The sequence below is a fragment of the Saccostrea echinata genome, unplaced genomic scaffold (genome assembly GCF_033153115.1).
Source record: "Saccostrea echinata isolate AGI-Se365-2 ecotype Australia unplaced genomic scaffold, CSIRO_AGI_Sech_v1 ptg000009l, whole genome shotgun sequence".
Lineage (NCBI taxonomy): Eukaryota > Metazoa > Mollusca > Bivalvia > Ostreida > Ostreidae > Saccostrea > Saccostrea echinata.
This window is the reverse complement of record NW_026889758.1, coordinates 8257624-8273597: the sequence shown is the minus strand read 5'-3', so window position 1 is coordinate 8273597 and position 15974 is coordinate 8257624. Positions and strand designations below refer to the sequence as shown.

Genomic DNA, 15974 nt, shown 5'->3' with positions numbered 1-15974 from the left:
TCTTTTTTCATTCATTTATACCTAAAATGTAATTGGGATTCCCTTTTAAAAAAGTAACAGTAAATAATTTTCATCTTGAAGCTTTTTGAGACATATAACGATGGCCGACTTTCTAAAATACACCGCACTGCATATTTAAGCAGTTCTTCAAGAACAGTCTGCAACATGTATACATCTACTGGACCAGGTGCTGCTTGGAACACAAGTGATATATGTATTGTGAATTATGAAATGATTCAGGCAAATTATTATTAGAAATTAGAATTTCCCCTTATTATGAAATTATGTTGGTGTTTCCAGTATGTAAGTGATACGTTACGAGACGTTTTGTCAAATGTCCAAGTCTAGATAAAAGTTCATTTGTCTTTAGTCAATTATTCAGATTTATTTGGGACCAGTGAAAGATAAATCTTTCTTTTTCCTCATTGATTGGCCGGATTGTCAGCCCATCAAATTCAGAACTTTTCTTTCATTTTCACCATTTTCAATAAATCGGTGTTTTTAGATAAACGCCATCCGTTCATTTAACATCGCTTTTGTAAATAAAATTTAGGGAAGTGAAAGTCAGAATACGGGAAAACATTATGAAAATATTAAGATTGTATCTCTGACATTATAAGACAATTGATTACCATGAAAGCGAAGGACATATCTTATACGTTTATAGCAGAATTTCTATTACATATTGGAAACATTTAAGTATACTTTCAAAAAATTGTAGATTTGCATATTTTTTACATGCATCCATTTATCTTTTATGCAGATCTTTTAGTGTAGGAATGATTTTGTCACAACAATACCAGAATAACAAGTTAAGACAGGAACAATAAATAACATGATAATTATATTTATATATCCAATTAAACTGTGGTCAAGTTAAGGAGGGTGTTGTTTTGTATAATCCTGTATACTGGCAGATCCGTCTTCACCCTTATTGACCAGTTGGATGGTAATCCACTTCACCCTTATTGACCAGTTAGATTATAATCCATTATATCGGATGATCTTTTGCCTCTTACTCTTTCGTGAATAGCGATAAACACAAGGTTTAGTACAAATTAAGGATTTAAATTATTTTGCTTTATGTAAGGTAATATTTAGAGTTAAACTGGCTCCGTGAAAAGTACCCATATATTAAGGACATACGCAACGTAGTTTGAACTTTACTGCCTTTTTCCACGGAGTTGAAGAGTTCCAATACTTGAAGGAACTGTGTGCTATATTTTTATGTCTATATATGGTGTTGTACACTTCTTCGAAATCAAGCTTGGATTTAAAAAAATCTAGAATATGTATTTAGTAATTTTAATATATTTTTCTTTGAATCATTCAAGAATTTTCATCAGTTGATATCTTTTCAAAACCCTTGGTAATGCATGCTGATTTTTTGTCTACGAACATCTGATAGAATTATAATCTTAAACTAGACCTTTTTTGTCGTTCAACAAAAACGGAGGGCTTTTCAACCCCTAAAAAATTTGGGAGCTTTAAGAGAAATCAATTTTCCATTATAAAAAATGTATAGGGTTCATAAACCAAAAGGTACTTTGAGATCCCTACTGAACTGGAAACATAACAAGTATAAATGTCCATCAAGGGCTATTCAAAGAGACATAACTCTGTCATGGCTATTTTAAAAAATAACAAAAAGTACTGTACTTCAATCCACTTAAACTCCTATAAGGAGTCAAAAAGTGACCCCACGGACCATACGTTTTACATGGTACCCTTAATACTAAACTCAAAACCGAAAACGGTTTAAAATTTGGGTAAGAAATAAAAAAGTAACAGGGAAAAGTCTGTTTTCAGATTTGGCCTCTTGAAATCCCTTATTTTCCCGAATTTCAATTTCAAAACTTAATCAGGTCGGAACAATGTCACAGTCATTCTATATTCTGAATTTCACAAGAATATCTTGTTTACTTTTGGAGAAAACGTGAAATGCGTGATTTCAAATTTTACATAGAAACTCCCATAGACAATTTTTAAAGACTCATAAAACCGGAAGTACTTTTTGTATGTGCACCAAAATTGAATCCTGTACAGTAAATAAGCGTACTAACAACCATGCAAAGAGAGATAACTCTTACTTTATATTTATTTTAACAAATACAAATTACGTTTTTTTCAGTCCTCAGAAACTCCTATAAGGGGTCAAAAAGTGACCCCACGGACCATAATTTTTACGTTGTACTCTTAATGCTGAAGCCAAAACCGAAAACGGTTTAAAAATTGGTTAAGAAATAAAAAAGTTACAGTGAAAAGTCTGTTTTTAGGTTTGGCCCCTTGAAATCCCTTTCTTTACCGAATTTCAATTTCAAAAGTTAATCAGGTCGGAACAATGTCACAGTCATTCTATATTCTGAATTTCACAAGAATATCTTGTTTACTTTTAGAGAAAACGTGAAATGCGTGATTTCAAATTTAACATAGAAACTCCCATAGACAATTTCAAAGGCTCATAAAACCGGAAGTACTGATCTGACTGACATGAAACTTACAGTGTAACTTGTATTTATCATTCTTAACGATCTGCAATGCTCAGTATATCTTTTCGACCATCATTTATTACTTTTGAAATTTTCATCCCCCCTTCTTCAATGTTTGGAGTCTTATAGCTCGAAAAGTATCTGTTGTCAAAAATCACTGTCGCTAACTTTTTTGTAGGAAATACTATCGAGAATCTATCCCTTAAATTTTAAAGAAATTGTCTGCCAATTAACAAAGATATTGGCTCCTATTAAAAAGATAGGTTTTGACTTCCAAAGACCGGAAGTGACGTAACCGGAAGTCCAAAACCTTACATTCTAGAGACATTTGGATGGTCTATTAGTTGGTTATAAAATAATAAATATATCTCTTAAAGATTTCTTTAAATCCTTGACATAAAAAGTGTCAGAATAATAATAATAATAATAAAACAAGACGAAAACAATAGGGCTTTTCGCCTGAAAGCGAAAAGCCCTAATTAAGAATATCTTGAAAAATTATCAGTAGGTGAGGTACATTGCGTATGTCCTTAAGAAATAAATAAAATCTTATATTTTATTTCAAATTGTATTCAAATCATTTCTATTTTTTTTTTTTTAGAATTTCAAAGGGAGAGGAAAAATGTTCTCCGTCTCTTAACAATTCAATGTAAAAAACTAACAAACCTGTTTTGTAGAAAACATTTTAATCGAACTTTTTTGCATACTTATGATATTGAGTAGGACCTCTTTTGGGGTTTTACTGCAAACTGGTTATTAGTAGGTAGAATAATATTCATTTTGACATGTCAATATGGTGTTTATCCTTTTTCTCGAATAAAGTTTATTATTCTATTTTGCAATTAATGATTAAGAAAATGAAAAAAAATTATTTACTATCCCTCAATAAATGAATAAGTTATACAATGTACGTACTTGTATTAAAAGAAAAGTCCTAATGTATGACATCTGCAGTTTCGAAAGAGGAAATACCTGTAAATGGCAAAATAAATTTCTGAAAGCATCCAGTCCATTATTTTCTTTCTCAACGTCTTATATCTGAAATATTGATTTTTATAAAAATTACACGATAATATTTGATCACTTTACAAAGATATTGAATTTTAATCGCATTATTTTGTCAGGCCAGATAACATCGGTTGTTTCAACTAATCTTCTGCACAGAAGGTTTGGACAATCTTAATGAAACTTCACAGTAAAAATAATCAGAAACTGCAGTTTTGTATTCATTATTAAAAATGTGCATCGTTCCAAAGGAAATCAAAAGATCAGATTTAGGACAACATTATTGATTGCATTTGCAATTTTTCTAATTTTATCTATTTTTGGGCCACGAGAACTGCAAGATTTGAAATAAGGACTGCTTTTTGTGGAAGAAAGTGACATTAAAAGCTATATATGGGCTGTAAAAAATGATTTTTTTTGGTCAAAAATGTAAATTGTTCTAAGTTAACATGTTCTAGAGGGCTAAAAAGCTTTGGAAAGTTTTGTTCAATTCTATTTAACTATTTCCTTATAATCAACTATGTGAAAGCAATCTTTGATTTGGCATACAAACAGCTAGGTAAAAAGCACTTTTGAGGGGTTCTACGTTTAAGAAATTAGTTGACTAAATATCTTTTGAAATATGTTATTTCATCATACTCTTTGTAAATAATTGTAAAGAAATAGATATAAAAGTTGATTTTAAAAAAATATTAAAATTTATGATAGGTATTTTAAAAGTTGGTTTCGCTTGATAATAATCCTTTATAGATGATATCTGCGTGAGCACGGAAATGATTTAAGGAAGAAGTTTCTATTGGTTAATACTTGGTAGGTACATGTATGATATCAATTGTCAAAACAAACAATATCTTTTAAACAATATAAAGGTAAACTTACTTGCCCACATTCAGCACAAAGTTGCAGGAGCTAGTCATATACTGTGGATAGAAAGATTAAGGTAGGTTATTAGTGTTTTTTTTATAATAAAAAATAAATGCGAAGGATATTTTAAAGTTGATAAATTTTGCAAACATTTGATAAGTGATGTTAATTATTCAAAAATAAAATAATGATATTAGTTTTTGAGAATATATTGTAATAATGAAAACATTTAAAATTTACAGTATTTATTATTTTTGCGTTCGATCTCAGGAAATCATTAAGACAAAAGATGAAGGTGTATGCTGTACTGGGAATGTTTGCAATTGTGTCAAATTGCCTTGGTCAAGAATCAGAAAACGAAGAACGCAAACTGAGTAAGAGGAAACCTCAATTTTTTCACATTTTTACAAATATTTCTAAACCATTATTTAACGAATTCTTTAAGTGACCTCAAATGTACATTTCGAAGTTAAAATTCCTATTCAACTTGTCTCAATCTGCTTTTACAAAAAGTAGCATAAAAGAACTGATTTCTTTCAGAACCTCAGATAAGTGTATTTAGTAAACAATGTTGTCCACGTCGTAATGGTATGTACCTTGATCTAACTAATGGTTAAGTCTGGGATGGAGCAGAGGGCGTGTCTCAGCCAGTATTCACACCTCAGTCAAACATCGAGGAATGTGGAGTTATGGTCGACCTGAGAGCTAACTTCCAGAATCTGACAAACTGCGTTCAGGATTGGCAAGAAGATGGTTGTTTCAAATTCCCGTTGTGTGGACGACGCATGCCTAGAATAGACATGTATCTGGGGAAAGAGCGCGGGGGTTATATGTTCAACTTTGGAGACAGTCCAAGCAATGACGGATGGGGTAAGTTGGTGTGTAAAAGTTAAGAGTTTCAGTTCATTTTTCTCTTTTCTTTTTTTACTCTGGAATATACAAATTTATAAGTCATGTTTTAATGGTTGAATTTATCTCAAAATAGGTGGTGATGCGAGTGACACTAAACACGATGCAGAGCTTATGGGACTACATCCCCACACCTGGGAAATAAAATCAGATTATTGTAAAAATGAGAAAAAAGCATGGAAAGACATTCTGTTGGCACCAGGTGTTACAAAAGTCACCATTTTGTTGCCAACAATTATGTCAGGATCAAGAATAACCAAGGATTTGATATGACGACATGTCACAAATGCCTCTTTGCTCTCAATGGACAGGAACCCGACGATAGAGCTAACACATTTTATTTGGCCTTCAACAACGTGATCAGAGGAACTGGCTGAAGGGGTTATGGAGTGTGTCGTGTTGGAATTCGCTGGGAATGCCCGGATTGTGGGAGATTCCGTCCACAACCGTTTCCGTTTCTCATTACAAAAACAGCCGAATAAACCCCAACTATATTGTGTGTTGATGAACAATAAGCTAAAATTTAGAAGAAAAAAAATACAGAGACATGCTAAGATTTTAAAGTACATGTAGTTGAACACATTTTCGAGAAAAGTATATCCATCAAGAGAACTCATTGTGAAAATATGAATGTAATAATGTAAATAATGTCTTTTCAAAGACTTTGATTTTAAATAAAAAAGACCTTTTGTGTCAAACAAGACTTTGTTCTATATATGGATCGTTCTCTCAACAAAACATAATGAAGTTCTAATGAACCAAGAAATGATCGGGTCAGCTCAAAGCCCTTTATTTTAATGACAAATTATTTTGAATGAATCAAAAATAATACTGAAGTTTATCAGTATTTTCAGAGGACAGAGTAACCTTTGGAGAGCAATGCAGCGTTTTAACTTTCAGCTACAAGTTGGATATAATTTTAGTTATTTCACTTGAATTATATTTTAATTATCCAGTATTTTCATTAACAATGATTGACTTCATGACAGAGAATCTCCTACCATTTAATTCTTATCTGAAGTAAATTCTGTCAGTTATTTAGCTAATGCTTCTGATATACAGTATTTGTGAGGGGAATGTTGAAAAATGATAAAGGGAAAAGTTGAATTTTATAATTTAGTTGATTAATAGAAAGCTGAATGCTAAAATGCATTTCTTTTTAATTCTATTTAAAGTGTAAGCACTTTTTCAGTGCTTGTTCATATTTTGACATGAAAACGTCTTAATCGATCTTGACTAAACCTTTCCTAGGAAAAAAAACCCATTGTAATTCTTTCCGTATCAGGATTTGAAAAGTCAAGCAGGTGATCATTTTAGAATGCTTTTGATCATCCATAGTTTTAACCGTCACGGTAGCTCAGTCGGCAGAGCGCTCGATCCGTGATAGGAAGGGTGTGTGTTCGAATAACGGCCGCGACTGACCTAAGTCGATAAAGTAGATGTAGGTGGCAACTGTTCCTTCGTTCAGCGCTCGGCACTTTGGAGTGAAAGTTGCGGGTCTTTCGGATCAGACCTACATAAAGTACATAAATACTGCGTTAACTTTTTGAAGGTATGATCTCGGGGCAAGAATGAAACCATAGTAAGTTTTAATGTTTTCAATAACAGTTTCTGACAATTACAAATGTCAAACACAAAAAATTACAAACACAATTATTTAATACTTTCTCAAAAAAAAAAAAAGAAAAAAAAAAAAAAAAAGATGGTCTAAAGACTGTAAACTTAGAAAATATTTAAATGAAAGTTGTGAAAATCTCGACTTTTACTTAAGAAATAAATAACAAGTTTAAAAACTTCAATGGGAATTGAAGTGGGTCGGTCCCGTGATCAAATCCTGTGAAGGCCGAAGGCCTTCTCAGAAGATTTGATCACGCACCGACCCACTTCAATTCCCATTGAAGTTTTGAATCTTGTTATTTATTACTTATATATACATTTGAGATGGACAATAGAATGTAATCGAATATAAATATTGCACTAACTGTACGTCGTAGATTTTGACAAATTACGCTAGGTGTAAGTCGGCTTGAAAAGCGGTTACGCTTCAAATTCATCTAGCAAAGGATTCTGTTTTGAAGGGAATATTCTGTGAAAGGCTACTTGTGATCAATTATAGTGAGCATATTGGTGTCTGGGAATTTTTGTATTCTTGAGAACCCATATTCGATGTTAAAAAACACAAGAAATACGTCCGATGTTTGATAATAAAAAGTTGGAGGAATTTCGGTCGGAAAGGGATGGATGGAGACACTTGTCCGGATCAGATAACTTGAAATCAAGTACAAAATTTGATCAAAAACATAAAATCTACGCTTTCAGTAAGGCATATTTATTAATTTATTATGTTGACATGGAGACACTGGCGACAGCTTACATTGTTAAGACAACGTCACAACGATCTCGATGATGGAGGTGTGCCTATCGAACTTCCAAAGTGCAATGTTTATCAGCTGTTTGTGGCGTGATTGCATTACATTGATATTTTTCAACAGATTTTCAAATTTATTGTGAGTAAAGTTAAAGGAAAAAAAATGTATAGCATTCAGAGGTCTGCGAGAAAAATAAGGCTAAACGTTGAGACTATGCAGCTCAGACATGGAACTTATAACATGTAGTTTTCTATTCTCTATGTAAAACCGATCAAAAACTGTATAAAATACTCGTTTACATTGTAAATAAAATGATTATTATTTTACTTGCGTATTTTGTAGATTTTTATGCATGAAAAACATGCTATATTGCTTAGTGGAGTGTCTTTTTATGTAGATATTACTGCGCTGTGTGATTAGGTCACGTAATGACCTATGACCTTCGAAAAACTTCATACAGGTATGAAGATATTTGCTCTCTGCATGTTTATATAATAGAGAGATACCACAAATGTATATATTTCAAATTAAAACATGTTTAAAATGTTGCAAATTGGTGTAATACTCAAATACGTACACATGATAAATTGCTAATTCCATTGCATCCAAAATATTTCTCGAGCTGTTCAAAAGCCATTTAACAGATTAGTATTTCCCATCTTAGGAATGTGCAGAGGAATTGTACAGGTTTATAGATTCTTGAGAAACTAAAGATTGAACATAAATTCTATGTGATAAGATGATTTAGTATACTTTTACAAAATGAAGTGTGCAATATTTTGAAAGTCAATAAAAATAATTAATTTCATTTATTTCTTAAGATACTCAATAAATATTTCGTGAAAAATTGCTCCTCATTTTTCTTCCTTGCAATACATTTGCCAAAACAAATTATCGACGAAAATATAGCCATGAATGTTTTATTTATTCATAGATGTTATTAAACGTTCAACACAATACTCAAATTCAGTAAAGTCTACTCCTTTATGCCATCAGCACCGCAGAACTGTTTTGAGTTACTTTGAAAAAAGATCAGTCTACTGTTTGGAATGGTGGTTGTATTTCAAATTAGTTTTTTTTTGTTTAAAAGACGAATTTCTTAATACTAGTATCACAATAATCAAAATTACACAATCTTAATTTCTTACAATAAGTGGTTTAGTCTCTTTATTTGGTTTACCGTTAGGAAATACATAATAATAGTCTATAAGACTAATACAAGTGTATATAGAAGGTAAGTCTTAAATATCATATATAATTTTTCAACGCCATTTTTACAATGAGACCATTTGCCTTGGTTACATCTGAATTGCAACAAGAGCTTCATTGACACCTTCTATACAAGGAAATTTGCTCGCATCATTCCAGCTCGTTCTGCAAATAAATAAAAATAAATTTAAAGAAGCAAAACCTACCCAGTTTTTGTGTATCTTATTCGCATATGAAAATTTTTACACAGTCTAAGACTGCTTGAATTAATGTTTAAATAGTTTCTTTATAGAAAAAACAGCATATAATTCTGTGTCCTATTAGGTCGATCATACCTACAAATAAATTCACCTTGTAACTCTGATTGAATGCAAAAACTTTTATTCTTATTCCTTTCAGTATACCGTTATTCGTTTGAATAACAGCGATAAACAAAATTTATTTACAATCTCTGTATTCAAATATCTACTTTAATACATAAACTCACCTAAATTCGAAATTGAACGAGTAGAAAGAAGTAGGTCAGGAAAAGCCCAGCCAGCTGTAACAAACAATGGCGTCATGTAAAAAAAAACCCAGTAATCAGGAACAGGTTCAATCAATGCACATCTACATTTTTTTTTATAAACAATATTGGATTTTAATTTAGATAAATTTTGTAAAACTGTTTAAATTAAGGGGGTTAATAATTGATTGCTTTCTGTATTAAATACCACTCATATTGATGTAATGTTTCATTGCATAAAAGTATCAATGAAAGAAATAAGATGATGTTAATCTACTCAACACTATGAACAATGGAGGGTTAACTGACAGTTTTTTTTATAAGATTTTTTTATTGACTGAATACTACAAGCGAACAGCGGCACTAGGCATTCAGTCGAATTAAGATTTCGCTAAAAATGATCAAAACCTTTATATTTTATTTAATTTGTGTTTGCAATTTCTCATTTACTTTGAAATTGCCTGCCCATATGGCGAAACCTATGAAGACCTAATCCTTTTTCTTGTCGGTTCTGATGCTATTGGCGGATCAAAGAGCAAACTTTGTTAAAATTGTATTCGGTAGACCACACAATTTACTGTTTGGAGGCAACGGCATTGAGTTTTTAGATTGGTTTAGCTAAAATTGTGTCAGTTAAAACATTTTTATGCCACCCTGGTCACTTCTCGTGGGTAGACTCTCACTGAACTGCATATGTAAAAAATCATTGCATCCCAATCTCTAATTAATTAACTAGTAAGTCAATTTATGTATTAATAAAAGAAGAATACTGTTTTTCTCAGAAATGAATTTTTTAGCGACTAGTCATCATAGACTAGTTGTAATGAGTGAGAATGAGCACAATGCTTCAAATTTGTAAACAAGAACAACAGGAGTGCAGTAATTATTTGCTAACATCAATATACTCTATATATTGCAATTGAAAAATTTACTACTCTTACTGTTAAAATCATCTCCTTGGTAATGGTGATGATCCCTAGCACGGAAAGTCCAACTGAAGGACCGTGGAGTTTGGCAACAAGCAGGTTAATCTGACAAAATATTATGAATGTTAGATATAAATGCCCTGTACATTCTAAGGTATATGTTTTTTACTTGTAACAATCAATTACATGTATATTGTTGTTTGCAAATTATGTCTTTGATTAGTTGCATACATTTCAAAAAATAATATACAGCTAAGAAGTATTTTTGTATATAGATATATGTTGAAGTAACTCTAAAATACTTTAATTACTCACTTGTGCAATATCCTGGATAGTGGCACCTTCTAAATTGATATCCATTATCAAGGAGGATAAATCATGCGCCTAAAAACAGAAAACAGTTTAACTGCAACGAGAGAGAGAGAGAGAGAGAGAGAGAGAGAGAGAGAGAAATATAGGAGAGAGATTACCTTCTCGTGTAATGTAGCTGATTTCTTGGAGATGATGAACAATATGAAGAAGGAAGAAGCAAGCCAGAAAGAAAGAGTGATGGTTTCGGGTATACTTATGGATTTGCTGAATCCATTTATCATATTATATGCTATGAAGCAGGCAAGTGCTATGTTTGCGGTGTACATATTTGCTACGTAGTAGCTCAGACTTTGGTCTACCGTTTCCACCATTTTACACAACTGTAGATGTTTCTGACGAACATTCTTAACGATTTCAAAACGATCGTCACATTTGTCTAAAGCTATGTTCTCTATAAGCCCATTTAATTCCTCAAATCGGAGTTGAATTGCTGTTGTTAGAGTGTAGTGAAGGACAATAGGAAATATCCAAACTCCTGAATTCAAAAACTGAATGAAGCACACTAAGAGTTTTACCAAACCCGAAGTATAAGACATAGGGTTGCATGTAGCCACCACAAAAGCTGGAACGATGTCCACGAAAATCAGAGAGGCTACAAGAAGTGAGTTGAAGATTACAATACTCCACCCTACAACTAGGTTTCGTATCATACATCTTCTGATTATTTGACATCCTGGATTTGTTTTAAGTCGCTTTGAGATCTGATCACTAATCACACGGTTATACTGTTCCGTATACTTTTGGAAGTGGTCCTTGTTATCAAAGAACACGAAAATAACGATAGCACTGATAGCATTCTGGGTGTACCATAGAAGAATCACTACCCTAAGTGCCGTGAGGCCAGGAACGAAGTCGTTTCCGACCCAGAAGCTTGGAATGTAGCGTAGAACATTTAACGTTAACAGACAGCAGATAAAAATACAATACACTCTCAAAAGTCTGAAGAAAAAACGAGGTTTTACGAATTCCTTGTTGTTACCACTCTTCTCAAGCCCAGGTTCGACTTTATCGTTCTTTGCAGAATGCCATAATCCAAAAATCCCAAGTGTCAAATGCAGCGGGCGCATGTGGAACTTAAAAGTCGTCATAGTGTGACAGATTAGTTTACGTAAACGACAGAGTTTGAATAGTTTTTATAACGCTATCAAAAGAACCAATAAAGCATCATTACAAAAAGCGATTGAAAACAACGCAAAATCGTCAAAATCCATTACATTTTGAACAAAGAAATCACGATTAAATACGTGTGTTGTCTCTATATAGTAATTGACTAGGGTAAAGAGAGGTTTAATAGAATTATCCGTTACGTTGATCAATATTAATTTTGAACGGAACAAAAAAGTAGAAGGCTTTTAAGGAGAAACAACATGATATTAAAACTCTACACAGTTGTTATAATTACTGTTTACTATCCATTATGACATCAAACATGATTTGTCGTGCATATTGATGTAGTCTGATTTGCTTACATAGCAAATGAAAAAAAAAGATTAGTTTATTTCGATCTCATAGTTTGTTTTCAATGAAAATTAAATATTAAGAACATTTCGTAAAAACGCAATTTTTTCTGAGTAATATTATCTTGTTCGAAGAATCGTCTCAATGACTGACTCTATCTCTTTATTTGCAAAGTGTATATAATGGTTGATTTTCTCGTGAAAATATCCGACGTGGGGTAAATCAAATACATCTTTAGATAGTTGATTCCAAATCTAGCATATCCAGGGGATCATGCGTTTTTCCACATTTCACAATTTGTATTATTCAAATGATTTTGAGGTTGATTACTGTTCTTTTTCTTATGCTTCATTATTGTTTTTTTTTTTCTTATAATAGTTAGTAATCAAATATATTAGAATTTTCCTTTCAAAATTCTGTGCATTATAAAGTATTACAAAATAAATATGCCAAAATTACTTTCATGCATATGCAAATGCTGGCATTTCAATTTATTTCATAAATTCTTTAAATATTGGTTATTCAATAATAAAAGGCAATTCATCTACTACCCGATGTAACCCTATTCACCAGCTCACAAATATACTTCCAGATGTAAGCCTATTCACCTACTCCCAGATGTAAGCCTATTCACCTACTCCCAGATGTAAGCCTATTCACCTACTCCCAGATGTAACCCTATTCACCTACTTCCAGATATAACCCTATTCACCTACTCCCAGATTAACCCTATTCACCTACTCCCAGATGTAACCCTATTCACCTACTTCCAGATATAACCCTATTCACCTACTCCCAGATGTAACCCTATTCACCTACTCCCAGATGTAACCCTATTCACCTACTCCCAGATGTAACCCTATTCACCTACTCCCAGATGTAAGCCTATTCATCTACTCCCAGATGTAAGCCTATTCACCTACTCCCAGATGTAACCCTATTCACCTACTCCCAGATGTAAGCCTATTCACCTACACCCAGATGTAAGCCTATTCACCTACTCCCAGATGTAACCCTAATCAATTTCTCCTAGATGTCACTCTGTTCTTACAAACATTCATATATTATCCTAAACATTTATTAAACAGTACATTTTTACAATTCTTATTCCGAAAACAAAATATCTTTAAAATTTCCACGTTGATCCTACTTCTGATATTTGAATAGATCCAGGTGTGTGTCCTTGTATTTTTTTTTATTATAGCTTATATTTTATTATAGATACATGTACTACTGTCCGAACTCATTACTCTTTATTAGAAACACTTGTATATGCCTGTATAATAATTCAATCGATCAGTCTACACAACTAGTGTCTGTTAACGTATTTAAAAGTTAACAGCAAGAAATAGTACACGTGCCAAGACAAATAGAAAGGCAATGTATCCCGACGTAGCAGGGGTACAAGTGAGTAAAATAAAATGTATAGTTACAAAACTTCAGTGAGGTAAGTTTGTGGACTGGATGACACACCTTCAATAAACCAAAAAAGAATAAAACGTAAGGATTTTGACTCGTAGTAATCACATTGAAAATGTTCTGTTTTTCAGCTGATGTGTAAATCATGCACAATTTTCACACAGGAACATTTCATACATACATACATGACAAGTCTGTGTGATTTACACATCAATAACATTCACATGTTTAAAACCAACAAAGAACTGCGAACGATAGTATTGTTCTCCCGCCTACCTCCAAGTCAATTTTCAAAAGTTAACACATTTGAATGATTTTTCATTTTATATAGATATGTTTATGAATTTTCATAAAACATTACTTCTTTGGGAAAACAAAGAGAGATAACTCTATAATTTGGGTAAAACTTGTGTTTTTCACTATAGAAATCAACGGAAAACGGAAAATATTTTTAAACCCCCCCCCCCCCCGTGAAACAAAAATTCATTTTTAGAGGTAATATGGACTGTCAGTTCACAAATTCATACCAAAGCTTTTTGTGTTTGACGAGGGGGACATATGTTTACAGACAAAAAACTACAAAAATGCTTATTTTTTCACAAATTTCAAAGGGTTTTACAACTAAAACATTGCATTTTATTAATAATATATGTTCAATTTTATATTATGCGTAAAACATAAGAAAAGATTTAAGGAACATCTATTCATATTCAAGAATATTTTAAAATGTGTTGATGCTTTAAAGCCCGATTTCAATGGAAATATCGTCTACCCCCCGTATTCAAAGAGCTAGAATTAGGGGTAGTTATCTATTTAACACTGGCATTAAAATTATCAGTCAATTACCATTGAACTGTTCTTTGCATTCAACAAAGATTTTACGACCAAATTGCCATTAGTATTGAATTAAATGGGTGTAAAATGTAGGCGGGAATCGAGAGTACGTAGTTCTTTGCACTCATGATTTTTTTGCTGTCTTAAATCGTTACGCAGTGTATTTTCATTGTCATCTCGATTCCTCTTGTACTACCAAATTCATGGAGAGACTGGCGAAATGCATGTTTGGAAAGCTATACGTACTCTATAAGTTTTTGAATCACAATATTTGAAGAATGACCCGAGAATAATTTAATATGAAACTTTTCAGCCCACTTGAGAGAAGGAAAACCTATTTCTCTCTTAAGTCAAACAACAAAGAGCTAGGTTCACTTTATGCATAAAATGGCCCTGTAGATATACCAATTTATTGACTAATACCCTATGTTCCATTTTAAACATCAAGATAAAGTAGAGACGTAGTGCTCCTATTAAAATTTTTCTCCTGAAAGTCCAGGTCTTGGAAAACAAGCTTTATGGAATTGCAATGTTCTTGAATTTTAAGGAAAACAAGTATATTTAAGCACTTTCAGAGAAGAAAAATAATATGAGCTCACCCTCTGATCTTAAAAATAAAACATGTTTTGTAATCCTCAGAAACGGTTCTATCAGTAAATAATTGCGTATTTTAGATCAGAGATTGCGCTCTATATTAAATATCGAAAAATAGCTTTAAAAATTGGCTGTTTTTGTAGAATTGTTCAGGATATGAAGAAAATGACGCATTTCATGACTTCATAATGCATTGACTAGCCAGAAAATTACTTCATTTTTGGTAGATTCGCAATCACCAAATGTCTAAATGAAATTTAATGCATTGTCAACTAAAGCTAAGCATTTAAGTTTTTCAGAAATTCACAGGGCCAAAAAAGGCCCTAAGTGAACCTTGTTCTTTTGGGAGGATTTAAAAAATCAAAATTTTTATCTAATTTTTTTTTGCAGATAACTTTAAAAATGTCCTAACTGTGATATTTTACGATAGAACGTCATAGTTCCATACTTTATTTCATAGTAAAGAAAAAAATCAATAGGAAATTTAAATTGTAATATTCCATATATTGTCATTGTCATTTTCAGTGTACTCTTATTACTCGTTTAATTTGGGAAGCATAATTGCTTGGAAATAATGAATAAAACAAATAAAGAGAAAAGTTCTATAGTTGAGAAACTTAAGTCTCTTAGTAAATCAAAGTGTAAGTTGGAAAACGAAATCGAAGTATTAAAGTTTGTATTATTATCCGTATGTACTATTAATAGCATGTACTATCAAAAGTATGTAGCATTATAAGTTAAATGTACTTTACTATTAAGTAAGCTATATATATATATATATATATTAGTGAAGTATACTTTAGTAAGGTTAAGTCTAACTGTAGATTGACTGATTCATAGTATTTTGTTTTACGTCCCATTGAGAACTTTTCACTCATATAGAGACGTCAAAATATATCCGTGAAGGGCTGTAAACTAAGAGCTATACTCGGCACTCAGGGCGATTGAGCTGCAAAGGTTCTTTATCGTGCCAGCGCCTACCCTGACACTGGACCTTGGTTTTAAAGGTTCCATCCGAAAA

At 32.2% G+C, this 15974-nt stretch overlaps 1 protein-coding gene and 1 pseudogene across 1 annotated transcript; one reads left to right on the top strand and one right to left on the bottom strand.

Moving 5' to 3' along the window:
- Window positions 1–4647: 4647 nt before the first annotated feature.
- LOC133181527 (uncharacterized) lies at window positions 4648–5749 on the top strand (annotated as a pseudogene).
- Window positions 5750–9332: 3583 nt separating this feature from the next.
- On the bottom strand, window positions 9333–11742 carry LOC133181526 (uncharacterized). Its single transcript, XM_061316013.1, has 4 exons — window positions 10747–11742; window positions 10592–10660; window positions 10292–10381; window positions 9333–9386 (listed from the first exon to the last, which is right to left on the bottom strand). Exons 1-4 carry the CDS (start codon window positions 11734–11736, stop codon window positions 9333–9335), a joined length of 1203 nt encoding a protein of 400 aa, XP_061171997.1. The 5' UTR covers window positions 11737–11742.
- Window positions 11743–15974: the final 4232 nt, after the last annotated feature.

What these genes read in the sequence shown, in the direction of transcription:
- LOC133181526 (XM_061316013.1), bottom strand. Translation starts at nt 11,736, where the DNA reads ATGACGACTTTTAAGTTCCACATGCGCCCGCTGCATTTGACACTTGGG. An exon ending in CTATCCAGGATATTGCACAA is followed by an intron (nt 10,382 to 10,591) that starts GTGAGTAATTAA and finishes ATATTTTGTCAG; the next exon opens with ATTAACCTGCTTGTTGCCAA. An exon ending in CCAAGGAGATGATTTTAACA is followed by an intron (nt 9,387 to 10,291) that starts GTAAGAGTAGTA and finishes TGTTTGTTACAG; the next exon opens with CTGGCTGGGCTTTTCCTGAC.